Genomic DNA, 21,277 nt, shown 5'->3' on the forward strand with positions numbered 1-21,277 from the left:
TTTCCTTTGTGATTGACTGGTTTGATCTCCCTGCAGTCTAAGGGACTCTCAAGAGTCTTTTGCCGCACCCCAGTTCAAAAGCATCAATTCTTCTGCATTCACCGTTCTTTGTCTTTTACCCTGGCATTTCACATGATGTACTCTGTATGTTAGTTAAATAAACAGGGTATATCATGTATACCTGATGATACACATCATCAGGTGAGGATATACAACCTTGATGTACTCCTTTCCCAATTTTGAACCAGACAGTTTTTCCATGTTCAGTTCTAACTATTGCTTCTTGACCTCAATAGAGGTTTCTCAGGAGACAGGTTAAGGTGGTCTGGTAATTTCATGTCTTTAAGAATTTTATACAGTTTGTTGTAATCCACACAGTCAAAGGTTTGAGTGTAGTCAGTGAAGCAGAAGTAGTTGTTTTTCTGAAATTTCTTTGCTTTCTCTATGATCCAATGTTGGTCATTTGATCTTTGGTTCCTCTGCTTTTTTTAAACCCAGCTTGTACATCTGGAAGTTCTTGGTTCATCTACTGCTGAAGCCTATCTTGAACTATTTTGATCATTACCTTGCTAGCATGTGAAATGTGTGCAATTGTACAGAAGTTTGTACATTCTTTGGCATTGCCCTTCTTTGGAGCTGGGATGAAAACTGACCATTTCTAGTCATATGACCACTGCTGAGATTTTCGTATTTGCTGGCATATTGAGTGCAGCACTTGAAGAGCATCATCTTGTAGGATTTTAATAGCTCAGCTGGAATTCTGTCACCTCCACTAGTTTTGTTCATAGTAATGCCTTCCCTGGTGGCTTAGATGGTAAAGCATCTGCCCACAATGTGGGAGATCCAGGTTCGATCCCTGGGTTGGGAAGATCCCTGGAGAAGGAAATGGCAACCCACTCCAGTATGCTTGGCTGGAAAATCCCATGGACAGAGGAGCCTGGGAGGCTATAGTCCATACGGTTGCAAAGAGTCAGACACGACTGAGCGACTTCACTTTCACTTTTCACTTTCATTGCTTTCCTACTTGACTTCATGTTCCAGTATGTCTGGCTCTAGGTGAGTGACCATATCATGATTATCTGAGTTATAGGCACCTCTTCTTAGTCTCTTCTGCTTTTATTAGGTCCTTACTGTTTCTGTCCTTTATCATATGCATCCTTGCATGAAATGTTCCATTGATAGCTCCGATTTTCTTGAAGAAATCTCTGGTCTGTTCCCATCCTTTTGTTTTCCTCTCTTTCTTTGTATTGTTAATCTAAGAGGAAGAGAAGGAAAAGGCAAGGGAGAAAGGGGAAGATATAGTCAACTGAAGGTAGAGTTCCAGAGACTAGCAAGGAAGGATAAGAAGACATTCTTAAATGAACAATGCAACAGAATAGAACAGTTGTGGGGACCTACTAAATTGGTTTTAAAAACACTTTCTTATGGAAAGCACCTTATTCACTGCATTCTTGTCCATTAGTCTAGATTTAGTGGAGAGAAGAGAATAAGAATTAACCTTCAAAGTTTCAAAATTAGGTATGTCTAGAAAATATTTTTTCTTTCAAATTTTATAATTTTCATTGTTTCTTTAGCAACTATTAATGCCTTTTTGAATGCAGATGGTTCAATCACTTATTTAGTAGGAGTACATATGTATGGAAAAAATGACATTTGGCAAGTACCACCTGCCTTAGTAAGACTGGCTACATTTGCCTCTTTGGGGTTTAGATGTAAACCTGTTTTTGAAGAGGTAGAACTGAATGATAAAGGGTTAGTGAACATCACTCTATAAAAGGAAGGTCCCTTTTCACCACTTAAATTATAGGGGAGAAGCTAGGTTGTGGGGGAAAAAAAGATAATTTATAGAAGGTAGTGTTACAAGCATAAACTGCATATAGACTTCTATATTAGCCATTACTCTTGCAGTTTTATATCTTTGAATTAAAACCTGATACTTGAAGAATACCTCATAAATATGCTAATACGATAATCAGGAACAGGTAGCATTACAAATACAAGGCTTTATCTTTTCATTGTAATGGTTGGTATCATTTTTTTTTCATTTATTTTTATTAGTTGGAGGCTAATTACTTCACAACATTGCAGTGGGTTTTGTCATACATTGACATGAATCAGCCATGGAGTTACATGTATTCCCCATCCCGAGCCCCCCTCCCACCTCCCTCTCCACCCGATCCCTCTGGGTCTTCCCAGTGCACCAGGCCCGAGCTCTTGGCTCATGCATCACACCTGGGCAGAATAGAAAGCCCAGAGATAAATCCACGAACCTATGGACACCTTATCTTTGACAAAGGAGGCAAGGATATACAATAGAAAAAAGACAACCTCTTTAACAAGTGGTGCTGGGAAAACTGGTCAACCACTTGTAAAGGAATGAAACTAGAACACTTTCTAACACCATACACAGAAATAAACTCAAAATGGATTAAAGATCTACATGTAAGACCAGAAACTATAAAACTCCTAGAGGAGAACATAGGCAAAACACTCTCCGACATGAATCACAGCAGGATCCTCTATGACCCACCTCCCAGAATATTGGAAATAAAAGCAAAAATAAACAAATGGGACCTAGTGAAACTTAAAAGCTTTTGCACAACGAAAGAAACTATAAGTAAGGTGGTGTCATTTTTTAACACTTAATACTGTTTTTGAAACGATAATATCCTTTAACTTACAGAAAATTTACTCTCTGAATATGTAGATTTAAACCTCTATGTGTTTTTACTGACTACTCTTGTTTTAAAACTAATCATTTTCCTGAACAGCTTGACCTTTAGTAAAATGAAACTGTTTTGAAACTTTCTATTTAGAACATTAAGTTGCAAATCTCTAGAAGTTACTGCAATTCATTCACCCCCTGGTGCATCAGATGGTAAAGAATCCACCTGCAACACAGAAAACCTGAGTTCCATCCCTGGGTTGCTAAGATCCCCTGGAGGAGGAAATGGCAACCCACTCCAGCATTCTTGCCTGCAGAATCCCATGGACAGAGGAGCCTGGTGGGCTACAGTTCATGGGATTGCAAAGAGTCAAACATGACTAAGTGACTAAGTACACAAAGGCATATAAGTAAAAACACTAGGCTCTTTGCTGGTTACTAGAAGTGTTTAGCTCAACATTGTAATACCTGACTTCAAATATCTTGAAGTTGAATGGAAAGAGAAGACAGCTATGCTAATTATTGCAGCACACTCTGATTAATTTGAGGTAGGAAAGTATGGAACTTAAGAACTAGCTTCACAATGCATTGGTTTCCATTTTACCTCCACTGCTTGTTGCCTGAGTAATCTATAAACCTTTATTTCCTTATCTATAAGATGAATTTAATAACATTGCCTACTTTATTGGCTTATTCTGAGGATTAAATAAATTAGTGTGTAAAAAACACTGCATAGTGCCTGGGCAATGGTGAGCATGTTAGCAAATGTCAGTATTGTAGCAGTACTGCAGTAAAGGTGTATGATGGGGACAACAGACGTACAATTGAGGGCCGCTATATAAGATCTGGATGTGCCAGGAGGTGGACCACTTGGATAGGAGTGACTCAGGAGAAGAAGGTGTCAGGGCAGGAGGAAACAGTGTGGCAAACAAAGCACAGAGGTTGGTGATGTATGCAGTGTGACCACTGCCCTGTCAGCGCTCTGCGGAGAGAGAAGCAAGGGCCAGAACTGGAGCATCATGACTTCTATGTCAGGGAAGTTGGGGTTCAAGCTAAAAGTGCTGGAAAAACAGTGAGGATATTTAAGTGGGGGAGTGAAGGATTCTGAGGAGTAGAGTTATGGGAAAGTCCTTCAGTTTCAAATAAAGAACATTTTGTAGGCTGGGTAAAGAATGACCAGAAACTTATGACATTGAAGATAGTTAGGTTTTTACATTAAACCAGGAGGAAAGTTATGAGTGCCTTCACTAAACCACGTATTTTCTCTAAGAAGAATTAAACTCATTAAATTTTTATAGACAACATTCAGGGTTTTATAATCAGAGTAATTTGTATAGTATTTATGCAGAATTGGCAAGTATGTTTGCTCATCATACATTTTATTCTCTTTTAAAAATCATCCATTTTTTATTTAACTGCATTTTTTACAAAATATTACTTTATCAGGAATGATATAAATTTATATTATCAATAAGCAGTATATTCGTTATCTTTAGGAAATGTATGCTTATTAATATCTTGAATAGATTATCTTAGTTGAGCTTATTCAGTAATACTTAATTTAAGCACCAGTCTGCTTTATTTTTAAAAATGCAGAGATAGACCTAATATAATTTTGAATTGCTTGCCTGGAACAAACCCAGTTTTCTTTGACTCTATGACTAACTTGGATTACTTAACTCTGCTTTTATGTCATCATTTTGAAGGACTATAATCCAAACAGTGGTTTGAAGAACCTCTCTTTTACTTTTAGTTCATTAGATGAATTAAATCATTTTAACACATCTCTTCACATTTTCATTTTTTTAAATATCTCAATATTATATCAGAGTTTATGGCAAGCTGACATTTCGCACAAACACACCAATTTGTCCTTCATAATAAGAACAGTTTTTCTGTGTTACAAAATCTGACATTTTGTGGAAATATCAAACTATTAATCTACTTCTCTATCCTAAGCACACTTAATGCAACTTTTTCATCAAATCATATATTCAAAATGTTGATCATTGTTGTTGTTAATGAAAAATACAGCATATTTTAAATCAGGTTTTAGATTTTGGACATGTTTTCAATATGAATTTGCATTTAAGATGAATGGACAAAATGTATTATCTTTGTTGCTGTAGTTTCAGCTAACTCTGATATTTAACATTCCAGTTTATCAGTCACTTGGGGTACTTTAAAAGCATGAAGAAAATGAGAATATTGTGAAACTTTGATTGGTTTCCTGATTTTAAATAATTTTCTTTGAATAATTATTAGATAACTTGAATAAAATCATTAAAGAAAAGAGAATTTTAGAGGTAGAGATACATTTTGTTGGTTAAAGTTTTAAAATTTTGGTTTAAATTCAACTTAAGAAAAAAAAAAAAAAAATTCAACTTAAGTAAACTTTTCATATTTTTCATAGTAATGACCACAAAGCCAAATTGGGACATATTGATTATCTGTAAAGAGCCATGTTATACCCAAGTCTTTCTTATTAGACAGTTAGTTAGAGAGTTTAGAGTCAGATGTGTCCCATATCCTCTAGAGATACACTTTCAGGGAAACTATGAATACTCTGTTGCTTTTGTTGTTATTAATTTGTCTTACTGTTGTCTGAATAAAATGAGCTAAAGATCACTCTGAAAGATCACTTGAAAACAGTATCATGTTTTTCATTGGTTAAAAAGTAATGTTTCAGGCAATACCATATGGTTTAGATGAGAAGACTGTAGTCTGAAACTAAGTCACTTTCTGAAAGAAATTCCTGGAAGACAGGTCTAGTTGCAAATGTTTATTGTTGAAATTAAGAACTGAGGTAAAATACATATTAAGAAGCTATTTCTGATATCTTGGTTCCAGAATATTTTATTTATATGTAGGCAAATTTATAAATGGTAGATAGGAATTTTTTCTTTGATTATAAATAGAAACATTTTATTCAGATGCAAATTTTTTAGAACATCTGAACTCTACTGTATATGTATAAATTTTCTAAGGTTGAATAGTATTTTATGATCTGAAATTAGAAGGTACTTATAGTCTATTGCTTATTGATTTATAAAGGAAGATCAAATAAATAATTTTTTAATGTTTTACAGAATAACATCTGTTCTTCCTTCCTTTCATGGTTAATAAGGATTTATGATGTGCTAAATTTTGATGTTGTCATTTATTTATTGAGCAGATTTTTTTAAATTAAATGCTTACTATGTACTGTGTACCAAATAGTGTTCTAGATAGTAGAACAGTGCCACAGATAATATGAGCAAGGCTAGTATTCTCAAGGAGTTTACATTTTAGTGGGGAAAGATATTTTAACTAATAATCAACCAATAAATCAGATAATTTCAGAATGAAATATTTATAAAAGAAGTGGGTTCACATAACAGTATAGAATAAGGGAGAGGGCAGCTACTTTATCTAAGTATCTTAGGGCAGTGTGTTTGAGGCGAAATTTAGATAATAAGGATCTAGCCACATGAAGACCAGTTGCCAGTATCACTTAGAATGGTTCTTCTTTTATCTCTACTTAGTTCTTTTTCTGTAGGTCTTCCGACTTCATTGGAAGGGACCTGGAGTTGCTGGATACTCTTCCTAGATAGAGAAATACTGAGAATAGTCAGATACATTTGCAACTAAGCTCGTATCATTTCTTTCTGCTACTCCTGCCTTTTTCTCCTATCTGTTCTCAGTATTCCTGCCTATTTTTGGATAACCATGTACATTTATATAGAAAATAGGATACGTTTAGTTTTTTTTTTACACCATTAGAATCACTAAATTCTAACACAGTATATTATTTACAATTGTTATTACTGTTTTTGTCTACCTCTGCTACAACCACTAAGAATCTTTTTTTTCACTGATATATCCAAGAATCTGACATGGTGCCCAGATTATAATAGATTTTCAGTGAAATATTTGACGGATGAATACATTAACTCTCCAGAGAGGGAATCTTGAGAGGGAATCTATTTGAGTTAGTAATTGCTTGGCCTTGTTCACCAGGGCAACCAAGTCTCCTTGCATCTGCCTTCCATTTTTACACCTTGCCTGATGCTGAACTTGCTGACACAGTATCTTTCAAAGGCTATCTCCTGTGGAACTTCTTAGAAAATCCCAGGTGGAGGAACAATGAAAGAGATTTGCAACACCCATTGTAATACTGACTTTCTGTTTGAACAACCAATATCAAAGGCTGTTCTGCTTGAGTCCCTAGAACCCAGATGGCATGCTAAGTATAGAGACTGCTTGTGCCATCCACACTTTTTCTTCAGCACAATTATGTTAACAGATTAGTTACAGATAGATAATACAAGTTTCCGAATGTTTTAGTGGTTTAGTTCATTATTGTAGCTTGTAGATGCTTCCCTTGTCTGCTTTCTTTTAGCAGATATTCTTTGGGGAAATTCAGGAAGGTATTGTCATGTGTGTCTGTGTTTTGCTTACTTGCCTCAAAACATGACTTTCTTTTTTTTCCAAGTTACTTAGCTACATGGACTTAGAAAGGGCAAAAAGCAATAATAAAATAAAATTCTGCAGTACCAGCCCGAGTCATGTGCTTTGCCATCCTAAATTTATTTTAACACTGTTGGCTATAACCAGTGTTTATGCATTACTTATCTGGAAGAAATACAAAACCCTTTGTAGATTAAAGAGTCAGAATGATGATAAGCTAACACTACATATGTAAATATGTAAATATGTAGTGTGTGTTAGTTGCTCTGTCGTGTCCAACTCTTTGCAACTCTATTGTCTGTAGGCCACCAGGCTCCTCTGTCCATGGAATTCTCCAGGCAAGAATACTGAAGTGGGTAGACGTTCCCTTCTCCAGAGGATCTTTCCAACCCAGGGATCGAACCCAGGCCTCCTGTGTTGCAGGCGGATTCCTTACCGCATTGCAGGCAGATTCCTTACCGTCTGAGTGATGAGGGAAGCCCGTGTGTGTATGTGTGTGTGTGTGTGTGTGTAGGGGGGGGAGTCTTTTTCCCTCCCCCCAATATGTGTCACTTGGTTTCCAGGCTCTGTTCCTCTCCCAGAGTTGGACCTTTTCCCCTTTGTTTCCATTTTCCCTGCTCTGCTCAATTTTGATTTAACTTCCAACAGTTTTTCCTCAATATGGGGTCTGTCTTAGAATAGAGATTTGACTGGTTGCTTCTGAAAATTCATGTGTCCCAAGCTGTTCTAGCCTCTTTTGGAACTTCTCAAAGACCCTTTGCACTCATATGCTCTTGGATGAGGCAAAACCGCTTTAGTTTTTACCTCCTGTATTCAAATTGGCCTGTCTGGTTCCAGTGAATGTCTTTTGGATTATTCTGTTGATTCTCTTCTTACTCCCACATGGACTCTGGTACCATATGTGCCTTGTGTGTGATTTATCAGTACCTGTTCATGTTTCAGCAATCAAGAGGATGAGAATTTTTCATTTAACTGTGTTGAAATTGTTTTCTTTTTTTTGTAATTTACTTGATATAGATAGGTAATGGGCAGATAGATACTGAGTTTTTTCTTTTAATGTAGAAACTAAGGGATATTAAAAAAAAAAAAAAACTATGCTGCCTCTGTCATTCTCCACCTGGAACTTGACCTCACTGATTATATTTCTAAATTTCTGAGTAGTTAAGCTTTTTTTGTTTATATTCAAACTTATAGTTTTAATTTTGTTTTAATCTGATAATATAGTACATAAAACCCCTACCATTTGGAATTTTTAAGTAGTTTCTCTGCATAATGTACACTGTCTGCTTTCCTAAATGCACTATGGATTTAGGAAAAGATTTGTTTTCCTATTTTATGTGCTCCTGATTCTGTTTGCTGTTTTCTAACAGATCTTTTTGAAAGTTCAATCTGTAGTTGCTGTCTCTATTTCCTCACATTACATGTTCGCCTTGCGTTCTCTGTTTAAATGAACATTCCCACCCCTTCATTGAAAATGCATTTGTTTGTTACCCATGCACGAGGTTGATGTCTAATTTAATATTAATAGTCATATTCCCATCTTCATCTTACTCAACCAACAAAACCAACCAGGTTTTGCAACATTCTTCTTGCAACATTCCTTTTCCTTGACATCCTTGACAATTCTCTCCTGGTTTCCTCCTACTTAATTGTTCAGTTTTTTGTTAGTTCTGATAATGGGGTGGCCCTAAACTTCCTTTTAGTTTTAAATGCCTCATATCCAATCTTTACCAGGCCCTCTCATCTTTCACTCTAAATTATGTGCCCATCAACTTGGTTTTGTCTGCAAGGCTGTTACCCTTGTACAAGCTACTATCATAGCTAGAAAAATCCAATGTCCTTCTTGTTAATGTCCCTGCTTTTCTTTATCATCTCTTCCTCATCCAGCAGCCAGAATATTTTTCTTGAGAGTAAGATCATGTTATTATATGACTCAGCTCTTATAAAACATTCCAAACTCTTTATCATGCCAAGGACCTAGGTGAATTAACCCCAACATTTGTCACACTGTACTAATTTTTAAGTATTCTTTCTGTAGCTCACAATACTGCAGCTGTTGTGACTTCAGTTTCTTAAATATCTCTAGCCTAAGCATGCTATTCTCTAAGCCTCTAACTCTCTTCTAACAGATCTTTGTGTGGCCTTACCATTCTTATTTTTGTATGTCAGCTTACATATGGCTTCAGTAAGGCTGACCGTAACTGCCTGATCTAAACTAGCTATGTAGCCTTCTACTTCATCATATCACCTTATTTTTCTTTGGAACATTTGTCATTATTGAAAATTATGATATCCACTTATGAGTCTACCTGGTTATTTTCTGTCTCGTGCTATTGGGATGCAAATTCCAAGAGGCAAGGACTTTGTCTTATTTACAAGGTTGTCACCAGCTCCTAGAACAGAGCTTGTTTAAGCAGTTTCTTTGAACGTTTCTTCATGATTTGAATGTCTGAATAAATTAGTTTTTTGTCTGCTTGTTCAGATCAGTTATGAAAGAGATATACATATTAAAGTTTTCCTATTTAATTATGTTACCTAATTCTCCTTGAAGTCCGACCTGTTTTCACTTATTTGGCCTGTATTTTGGTGCATATAGGTTTATTATTTTTATGAATTATTTGTGCCTTGTATGTTTTATTAGACCAGGTTTTGATTTTGAATTTCACTTTGCTATTTATATTATCCTTCATGGCTTTGTTGTTGTTTTTAAGAGCCAATTATTATTATTATTATTTTTTTACTCACAGTCCTTTATATTTTGGCTATAGATGTGTCACTGTTGTGGATGTGCTGTCTATAGAAAACATAAAGTAAATTATGCCTTTTAACATGCTATGGAAATCTCTTTCTTTTGATGAGGATTCAGTCTGTTCACGTTTAATGCAACTGCTTCTATACTTCATCTTATTCTTTTATTTTTAAACTTATGTATTATTTATTTTGTTTCTTTTTTCTCTATATTTGCTAATTTATTTGTCTTTATTCAAGTTCTTTTTCTTTATTATTTAGATATTTCTCAATACTGTCTAATTTTACCTTCCTAATCCAATTTATTTTAAACCAATTTCATTTATTAGGATTTCAAAATAATTATCCTTTAGAAGAGTATCCAGTTAGTTCTCAATTGCTGTATTCTGAATCATCTTCTATGGTTTTAAGTTATTGTTGACAGTATTATTTGATAAGCTCTGTTGTAAGATACTCTCATGGACAGTACCTAGGGAGATGATTCATCTGTATCATTTCCATTTTAAAAGATGTTTGTTCTTAAATTTTTTAAAATGTTTTCACCTAGAACCAATCTCCTACAGCAATTATCTTTCCTCAGTCTGTGTAAATGCTTTGTAGTTCTTCAAATGCTTAGAAGCATTTTGGAAATGAATGTTATTATATTTAAGCTTTCATGTATATACAAAAATTTAACTGTCTTCTCGACTGGCTGTAATTCTTTGTTTTATACAAGAAACAGTATCTCCTATTTTAGAATGCCATTTCAGTTCCTTGCCCTGAAAACTGGTGCAATTGTGAAATTCATTTCCTTTGTTTTCATTCACTCGTGGATTATAGCCCCGTCTGCCTCTTGTTTAATGTCTGAAAGTGGTTTCTCTGTATATTTTGCATAGTTTTTAGTTTTTTAAGATGAGAGAAATCTCATCTTTGTCTATTTTCACTGGAAGTGGAAATTGTATTACATATTTTTGAAAGATTTTCATAAAAGATTATTAAAGGAGAAGGAGATTTCAAGAACTTAATTGTTCACCTCCAGCTACCTGGAAAAATTCGCTAATGTTGACCAGCTCCTTTATACATGATATAAAAGCATGATATTTATTGTATTATGCCTACTATATACCAGTTAGTATGGTAATAATTTTATTTCTGTTAATTGAGTTAGTCTTTCCTCTAACACAGTGAAGTAGATGCTTTTATTATTACTGTTCACACATGGGACAAAAATAGGTTAAATAGATTTCCAGAATATTTACACCTAATAAGTGAAAAATTGGATTTTCATATCAAGTATTCGCTATTCAGATACTGCATTATTGACTAGTAGAATGTATAATAATTCTTCAAGAAATGTTTTACAATATGATCTCTATAATGTTAACAAAAGTGGAGAACAACTTTAGATTATTGACTTCTCTTCTGAAATCATTAACATGAAAATATAAACTTTTGATATATTTTATTCTTTCAGGGGTTTATAACAAAAGAATTGCAGCTTCATTAGACAATAATACACAGGAAAAACCAGTTCTCTCTGTTTCATTCGTAGAGTTGAAATTAAGTTTTTTATCTCATAAGCAATTGTCAATTGTGTTGATAGAAAAATATGATCATTATTAGGTGTGCATTTGCATGGTTTAGTTAGGCATATTTCATAGGATTTCAAGTGACAGTCTTAGCATATATTACTGAAGTAATTTTGTAACAGTTTTCTTAAAGCATTTAGTGTTATAGCCAGTGTAAAGGTTGTCTTCAGTTGTTGGATATATGAGGTGTTGTCAATGAAAAAGTGGTTCTAGGACATATTATTTATAATATGGTAATCCAAATCTCTTGATGATTTGAAAATATTGTATTTACGAATGCCATGAAATGTCACTACTTTGAAGAAGAACATAGATTCAGTAAGTTTCAAACTTTCTTTTATTTTGATTTTTCAGATTGCATTCTCACAACACAACACAATCATGGATCTTGTGCAGTTTTTTGTCACCTTTTTCAGGTAATTTCCTTTTATTGACTTTGAATGTGTTAAATCTGTATTCTGATGTCCTGTCAGTCTGTTAGGTAATATCAGTTCTTTAACCTTGAATATGATACAACGTGTCTTGTATAGTTTTATGTGCTTTAATATATACCGCAGAGCCGAAGAAACATATTTGACATGTACTATTGCAGGATTATTTTGCTGTATTTAATAGCTAGTTAATTTAGTGGAAAGAAGACGATAACCCTGTATTCTACTGTCACATAAGTGATTAAAGCATTTTCATCATATTGATTAGGTACGTTTCCTAGCATTAAAATCAATTTCTTGGATTTCTTAGGTTATTATTGTATGTATTTAGCAATGTGATAAAATCAATAGGGGATGAGAAAAAGGATGTATTTTTTTGCCCTCAAAGAACATGTAATCTGGAAGTACTAAATGTGACCTAGAATATACCATAATTTCCTAGAAGTTTAGTTATTTGCTATGTTAACAGTAGGTTCACTAAAAAGGGTTCCATAATTAAATATGTTTGGAAAGTACTATGTATACTAAAGTTAAATAGGTCTCTTTTGGTTTGTTTTTAACTGACTTCCTCAGATTTTTTTTTCTCACAGTTTTTAATGTGTTAATTTGCAGTGTATTGTTCTAAAAGAGATGATAGAGTTTGTAGCATTTCTCAAAACCTAAAAGTTCTTTTCATAGAGCTTTTATATTCATTTCCATGGGATGTAAATAAACAGTGGGTGAGGAGAAGCTGAGGTTCAGTGATAGAATATCTGAGACATGGCATCTAGTTGGGTGGGATGGGGTGGGTGGGGAGAGAAGTTATGGAGGGAGGGGACATATGTGTACATGTAGATGATTCACTGCATTGTATAGCAGGGACTCACATAACATTATAAAGCAGTTATACTCCAATAAAATAAAGAGACCTAGTTGGTCAATACAGTACTTAAAATCAAAAAAAGAAAGAACATTATCTTTATTAACATGATTATGATATGAACAGCTTATACTGGTCCACAGGGTGCCTTTGTGTGAATTAGACAATTGTGTCTCCTCCTTCTGGTAGACATAGCCCCACATCACACCACAAAGACGCAGATGATTTTGACCTTCACTCATCTAGTTCTCTGGGCTGCTTTGTACAGTAAAGAACCTGTTAAACCCAGTCCTTGACCCACGTGGCCTTTGTGTGAATTAGACAATTGTGTCTCCTCCTTCTGGTAGACATAGCCCCACATCACACCACAAAGACGCAGATGATTTTGACCTTCACTCATCTAGTTCTCTGGGCTGCTTTGTACAGTAAAGAACCTGTTAAACCCAGTCCTTGACCCACGTGGCATGCCCCGTAATTCCTCTGCACCTAAGTAACTGATAAGTATTGGTTATCTTATCAAGATACCATACAATACTTGAATTCCTAATCCCTTATCCACTGGAGTGAGCAAACATTTTTCTATAAAGGGTTGGTTAGTAAATAATTTCATTATTTGTGGGCTATAAGGTGTCTGTGGTGCTAAAGCAGCCTGAGTCAGTTTGGAAACAAATGGGAGTGACTATGTTCCAATAAACCTTTACTAGAGTATAAATAGCTGGTAGCCTGGATTCTGGGCTTCCCAGTTGGCGCTAGCGGTAAACAACCTTCCTGCCAATGCAGGAGATGTGAGAGACCTGAGTTCCATCCCTGGGTGGGGAGATCCCCTGGAGGAGGGCATGGCTACCCACTCCAGTATTCTTGCCTGGGGGATCCCATGGACAGAGGAGCCTCGTGGGCACTGCTAAAGTGACTTAGCGTGCGCACAGGCTGAATTCCGCCTGTGGACACAATTTGCCCAACCACAGATCTAACTTATGCCTGAATGCCTTTAATGGCAGGAAACAGAACATCACTTGTGATAGCATTTTCTATCTTCAGATAATTAGTTGTTCTTTATAATTGAGATGAAATCTGCCTCCCTGTGATAGCTTTTCTAATTTACCCATATGGGCCCATACATAGCAAGTCTAATTCCCTCATCTCCATTATGGCCTTCCAGTTTTCTAAACTCTTTTCTCCAATTCACACATTATCTGTTCAGTTATTTGCTTCTTGTCAGAATCCTTGCCATGTTAGTCACTTTGCTCTGAAAACAGTCAGGTTTGTCTGTCCCTTGAAAACATTAATTTACAAAATTTAATGCTGAAAACATATTTCTTACTAACATTGCAAAGTTCATTGATACTTAAATTTGTCCCTTAAAGATGAAATTTGAGGAAACGTCTTAAGTATATTTAAACATTTTCTGATTTTATACTTGTGAATGTTAAGGGATATTAAAACTTAATGATATTACAATGTTTTTGAAAAGTGTTGGAAGTTATAATCAAGTGAGCTTTATTTACTGCATAAAAATAAAAGCTTTTGACAGGATAATGTAGACGTTAATATACTGAAAACTTTATTTTGTATAAAAATTCACAAAGCTGAATTTATAAATTATTTAAATGTTTAGGGTTTTATTTTAAGCTTTTGAATTTGTGTGCATGTTTAAATTCAATAGCTCTTTTATTAAGTAAAATAAAGCAAGTGTTAATGTGTACCAGGTCTTAGAGATGATCCTATTTATTATGTCGGCATCATAGACAAAGTAATATACTCTAGTTATTGTGTGAGATAAAATGTATTTGATAGGTTTTTTATCATTTAAATTTTTTCAGTAGTGAAATGCAAATTAGATGATTTTAAAATTGTCTCATTGTTAAGGAAAATCATGGACAGAATACTTTTAAGTTTATTTTTATATTAAGTAGACTTACTGTTAAATTTTAAAAAAGAGTTTTAGACAGTTCAGCATTTATGGACATCCTTCAATCAGGCCACTATTACTGCTATTGCTGTCTCTGTATTACTGAAGTAGTATAGATGAAGTGTCAGCCTTTCATTTAGCCAAGATTTAAAGGAGGCCAGTGTCAGATTTTTACTTTTATATTGGGAATAGTTCTGGTGGTAAACATAATTCAGTCAGTACTGGTTAGATCATTTATAGTCATAGTCTGTCTCTGATCTTAGCTTTCTGCACCATCTAAACAGACTACCTAGTACCTCTAAATCTCAGTCCTTTTAGGTTTTTTATTTTGTATTGGAGTATAGCCAATTAACAATGTTGTGATAGTTTCAGGTGAGCAGCGAAGGCATTCAGACATATATAAACATACACATATACATATGTCCTTTATCATAATAGAATTAAAAGGTGTTGTTGTTAGAGTCTATAGTGTACAGTAATATATAATAGTGAGTAATTAAAAAATTGAAAGAAATCATCTAAGAAAGACTTTTCTGGTATGTAAAATGGAAAAGCAAGTCTGTGTGAATCTGAAAAGTCTGAATTTTTAAAGAAGTTCAGCCTGGTAAATTAAATGGAGATATAGCAAAGAGCCTGTACCATTTAGATTTTTAATGGTGGTTCTAATTTTCACTGTCCTATAAGGATTACATAATTTTTTTGATTTACCATCTTGACCAAATGGAGGGTGTTTTCAGAGGTTGCCACTTGGTGTTTCTTACTATGATCGATCTTACCTCACAGGCCAGAGACACAATGTAGGCTTTACTCTAACCACTTTGTACATAAGTTCTAATTATACACTTGAAAAGTAAGGAAATTATCACTTGTTGTTGTTGTTGTTCAGTCACTAAGTTGTGTCTGACTCTTTGTGACCCCATGAACTGCAGCCAGGCTTCTCTGTCCATCACTATCTCCCTGAGTTTGCTCAAACTCGTATCCATTGAGTCACTGATGCCATCCAACCATCTCTTCCTCTGTTGCCCCCTCCTCCTGCCCTCAATTTTTCCCAGCATCAGAGTCTTTTCCAATGAATCAGTCAGTTCTTCACGTCAGATGGACAAAGTGTTGGATCTTCAACATCAGCATCAGTCCTTCCAATGAATGTTCAGGGTTGATCTCCTTTAGGATTGACTGGTTGGATCTCTTTGCAATCCAAGGGACTCTGAAGAGTCTTCTCCAGCACCACAGTTCAAAAGCATCAATTCTTCAGCACTCAGCCTTCTGTATGGTTCAACTCTCACATCCGTACATGACTACTGGAAAAGCCATTGCTTTGACTATATGGACATGTGTCAGCAAAGTGATATCTCTGCTTTTTAATACACTGTTTAGGTTTGTCATAGCCATTCTTCCAAGGAGCAAGCATCTTTTAATTTCATGGCTGCAGTTACCATCCACATTGATTTTGGAGCCCAAGAAAATGAAATCTGACACTGTTTCTACATCTTCCCCATCTGTTTGCCATGATGTGATAAGACCGGATACCATTATCACAGGGTGGATGTGTAGACACAGTTTGCCCAATATGAGCCAGGATTTAGCCAGAGTTTGTTATCTGGACCCTGGAGACACCCCAACTCTAACAAGGGGCTGTGGTAGTGTTCTAGTCATTGGCTATCTGTGTCATCGCTAACCCTGTGTCTTATAGTAATGAAAATATCTATTAATTTGTCTTGCACTGAGTATATACCCATAAATATACTTGTGTATATACCCAAGTAAACACGAATCTCTTTATAAAGTAGTCATACACATGTTCCTTTGGGAATCATTTTATACACTTTCTAAGATGTTTCAAGACAACCTTTCATCTGTTAACTCAAGTACCTGTTCAGTCAGTGGATTCTGGATTTGTAGATGAACTCATCTTGGAGCTGAGCAGAGGATCACAATTGTCTCGGGTCAACAACCCTCTGCCTTTACTCCTCCATTCCTACTTCAAGTAATGTTAAGTAGCACCATTGCTAGCTGCCCACCTGTTTTGCCCCTTGTATAGATACCATCCGTTATTAGTCACCCCACAGTTCTTTGTTGGGCAGCACCCTTGTCTACTTCTCCAGGCTTGTTGGTCGTTATCCTAATTGTGACCCCTGGATTCTGACAGTTAAACACTGACCCTTGGTCTTTTTCACTTTGGGACCCCATCACTTAACACCTCGCTCTATCACTGCCTCTCCTGTTGTCAGCTTTGATCTTCAGAAGAAAGCCACCACTGAACTTCTTAGTGTGCTTTCATCAGCAGATTCCTCGTGGCCTCAGTGAATGATGCGTCCCATGGAAAGTAATCTTCTGGTAGTTCTTCTGACCTTACAGAATGCATTCTTTCTGGCACATTTCTTCCTGTCAGCTTCTTTATTCTCTTTCTCTTCTATCTTCTCAGGGAACTCAGGCATCTCCATTTCACTTTGCATTGGCCATTGCTTTATCCAGACTTCGAAGAGTCACTTCTTCATCAACTTTGCACCATCCCCTGGAGTCCTCCATGGGGTATTGAATTTCCTGGTCCTGAGACTGTGCACCAAAATTCATGAATTCTTGCTGATCCAGGCTTCCTTACATTCCACCCCCCATGATCAGATACCACTGATTTCTAATTCCTGTTATACTCCCCTGGCTGTTGCCATTACCTGCTAGCCAATTCTTGCAACTCTTCCAAGTATATAATCTCCTTCCTTTCTGACCAGGCCAAGATGCATTATGCTGTCATTAAACCCTAGATATCAGTCTAGCAACCAGGAGAGGAGACATTGACAGCTTGTTGAGGGAACGACCCTATTGTTCCTATAGTTGTAGAACTGACTTCCTCAAAAACATCTGTCTAGATATTTCTTTTTAGATATTCCTATCCCATATTTCAGGAGCTCCAGTTTTCCCAACCATGGCCATTGCCTTTACATAAGAGGGCTGCTCTAGCTGAGCAGTCTGTCATCTCTGGAACTCTGCAACTCTCCGCCTTGGATCATTATTCTGTTGCTCATTCATATTGGCTCTTCCACTGTCAGGGATGAGGGTCTGAATTAAAGATATAAAATAGACCTTCTGGCTCTTATATTTAGCCTGTAATATTTGTTAATGGCCTACAGTCTCTCATTAGCCCTTTGTAGGGTTAATGGAAGCATTCAGTAATTGTCCAACTCTACTATCTTTTGAAAACATTTTTCTCAAATTATCAGTGGTGAAATCTTTAGCAGTTGAAGTCTTCTTCCAGGGATGAATCAAGCAACATGGATGGTTTTGTCTAGCCTGCCAAGTAGTGAGTGACCCAATTATAAATCTCCATTTTACCTCCTGATATCTTAGACCATGAGTCTTCAGAGAAGTGGAGACCAGAATGGCATTAGCCATGCAGTAAATGTATTGGAGGGAACTCTTGTGACAGAAAGATCAGCAGAGAAAGTGAGAAATCTTTTAGACCACAGTGCCAGTCTGACATTCGTGAAGCAGAGCGGGAAGAAAGAAAAGTTGAATGAAAGAGCCTAATTATAGTGCAGTGTGATTTAGATTACATTGCAGTTTGAAAGTCTGACCAGGTCAATGCTGAGTCCTCAAGTCAAAATGCATGTACAGATGAGTTACTCATCTCTCAGGATCAGGCCTTCCTTGCTGTTACCGCCATGCTCAGAAAGTGTGGCCTCTGTGATTACTTTCTGTCTCTATGATCTTTACTAATCTAGTTATCTGATGTAAGTAATACCATATAATATTTGTCCTTCTGTAACTGGCTTGTTTCACTTAGCATAATGTTCTCAAGGCTCGTTCATGTTGTGATGTATGTAAGAATTTCCCTTCTTTTGAGGCTGAATTATATTCCATTATATGTATTATATATACCACATTTTGATTATCCATTCTTCTGCTGATGGACCCTTGAGTTGCTTCTCTGTGTTAGCTGTAGTGAATAATACTTCTGTGAACATGAATGTACAAGTATGTATTCAAGATCTGATTCAGTTCTTTTGGGTATATTCCTACAAGTGAAATTGCTGGGTCATATGGTAATTCTATTTTTAATTTTTTGAAGAGCCTCTATACTGTTTAATTGTACCATCCACATTCTCGCCAGCATTGCCCATGGTTTCCAATTTTTCCCTGTTCTCACCAAACACAAGCAATTTTCATTCTTTCCCTTCCTTCCTTCCTTCTTTTTGATAGTAGCCATCCCAGTGGGTGCAACTTGGTATCTGTTTGTGGTTTGGATTTGCATTTCTTTAATGATTAGTGCTGATAAGAACTTTTTCATGTACTTATTTGCCATTCATATGTCTTTTTTTGGTCTATTCTTTTGCCCATTTTTTATGCCAGTATCTGGAGAAGGAAATGGCAACCCACTCCAGTGTTCTTGCCTGCAGAATCCCAGGGACGGGGGGAGCCTGGTGGGCTGCTGTCTATGGGGTCGCACAGAGTCAGAAACGACTGAAGCGACTTAGCAGCAGCAGCAGCATGCCAGTATCACTGTCTTGATTACTGTAGGTTTGTAGTAAATTTTGAAATCTGGAAGTGTGGATCCTCCATCTTCGTTCTTTTTCAAGATTTGCTTGGGCTACTTGGGTCCCAAAATTCAACGGATATGGGTATCCAGATAATTATGTGAGCTTTTCCCCTTTTTGCTAATATGGTGCTTTTGCTAATATTTATTTGCTAATATTGATGCTTTTTATATGTTAGACCATCCTTGTATTTCAGGAATAAATCCTTCTTGATCACCGTTTATAATTCTTTTAATAATAATAATTTCCCTTTTTCTGTGTCATTGTTCATAAAGAACATTAGTAGTTTTCTTGTGTCTTTGTCTGACTTTGGTATCAGGATAATGCTGGTCACATAGAATGAGTTAGGAATTATTTCCTTTTCTTTAATGTATGGAACAATTTGAGGACTGGTATTAGTTCTTTTTGAAATGTTTGGTGGAATTCATCAGTGAGGCCATCAGGCCCCAGGCTTTTCTTTGACAGGAGAGTTTTGATTACTGATTCAGTCCTTTTACTAGTCATAGTTCTAGACAATCAGTCACTTTTTTCATGATTCAAACTTGGTAGTTTTTGTGTTTTCCTAAAATCACAAATTCCTAAATTGTCCATTTCGTCTAGCTTATACAATTTGTTGGTGTGCATTTGTTCATAGAACACTCTAATAAATCCTTTTTATCATTATAGGATGAATAGTATTATCTATACTATATTTATTTTTAATTTATTTTTAGTAAGTTGAATCTTCTTGCTTTTTTATTCGCCTTACTAAATCTGGCCAAAAGTTTGTCAGTTTCATTTTTCTCTTTGAAGAACCAATTGCTGGTTATGTTGATTTTTCTCTATTATTTGTATGTCATTCATCTCTGTTTTAATCTTTATTGTCTCCTTCCTTTTGCTAACTTTGGGTTTAGTTCTTTTTCTCATTCCTTAAGTTTAAAGTTAGGTTGTTGATTTGAGAGCTTTCTTGTTTTTCCATGGGAACATTTATAGTTAAACATTTCTTCCTTAGCACTGCTTTCACTGAATCCCATCAGTTTTAATATGTTCTGTTTTCATTTTCATTTGTCTCTAAGTAGTTTCTGATTTCCCTTGTGATTTCTTCTATGAGCTGTTGGTTGTTCAAGAGTCTGGTGTTTCATTTCCCCAAATTTGTGAATTTTCCAGGTTTTTCTCTGTTAATTTATTTCTAGCTTTATTTTGCTGTGGTTGAAGGAGATACTTTTCATGATAGCTATTATTTTTAATTTATTGAGACAATATGTGACCTAAAATATGGTATAGCCTGGACAGTATCTCATGTGCATTGAAAAGAATGTGTATCCTGTTCTTGGGAATGTGTTTTATATATGTCTGTTAACTAGTTGGTTTATTGTGTTGTTCTAATTCTGTTCCCTTTCTTCTGTTTACCTGATGTTCCTATCCCTTATTTAAACAGGAGTTTGAATTGTTCTTTTAACAATTTTGAATTCACTTTGTCTCTAGTGAAATTTCTGTTTTAATTTATATCTTGTTTTATATAAACTTAGTATCATTTTGTTAGAATTTCCCTCGTAAATCTATTTTCATTACTTTCAGCATTTTTTATCTTATTACATTTTAAATGTTTCTTGTACACCACAAATATCTGGACATTGTTTATTCTGTTTTAATAATCTGAAAAATCTCTGACTTTTAAAGTGACAGGTTTAATGAATTTCTATTTATTGTGATTATTGATGTATTATAGTTTTTTCTTCGTCCTTTCACTTTTTAATATTCTTCCTCAAGTCATTTTTCTTTCTTCTCCCCTGCTTTCTAAGAAATTGAATGTCCTTTTAATATCCTTACTTTTTTTCCTTTTGTCAGTGTAGGAATTATACATTTTATATTTTTTCTTTAATGACTTCCCTTAAATTTTAGCATATATATTTTTTCTAACCAGCATTAATGCTAGTTGGTGTCTTTTTTCCTACTCCTAAATCATATAGGAACACTAGAAAATTTGGAACTTCCAATTTTACGTACAATTGTCTAATTTTCAATTCATTTTCTAATTTCTAATTTTAATTTATGTTTTAAAATAGCCACATTGAGATATTTAAAGTGTAACTCATCCATTTAAATTGTACAATTCAATGGTTCTGCAGCCATCTTCATA

General features: G+C 35.4%; 1 protein-coding gene across 3 annotated transcripts in view; it reads left to right on the forward strand.

Annotated features, from left to right (window-relative positions):
- ATRNL1 (attractin like 1) overlaps positions 1–21,277 on the forward strand; it is a 746,492-nt gene that overhangs the window by 295,117 nt on the left and 430,098 nt on the right. For all 3 annotated transcript variants that reach the window (XM_065923396.1, XM_065923397.1, XM_065923398.1), the window contains exon 25: positions 11,785–11,846. In XM_065923396.1, the coding sequence (XP_065779468.1) occupies positions 11,785–11,846 (62 nt within the window). The remainder of the gene's footprint in view (positions 1–11,784; positions 11,847–21,277) is intronic.

The sequence above is a fragment of the Muntiacus reevesi genome, chromosome 2 (assembly GCF_963930625.1).
Source record: "Muntiacus reevesi chromosome 2, mMunRee1.1, whole genome shotgun sequence".
NCBI lineage: Eukaryota > Metazoa > Chordata > Mammalia > Artiodactyla > Cervidae > Muntiacus > Muntiacus reevesi.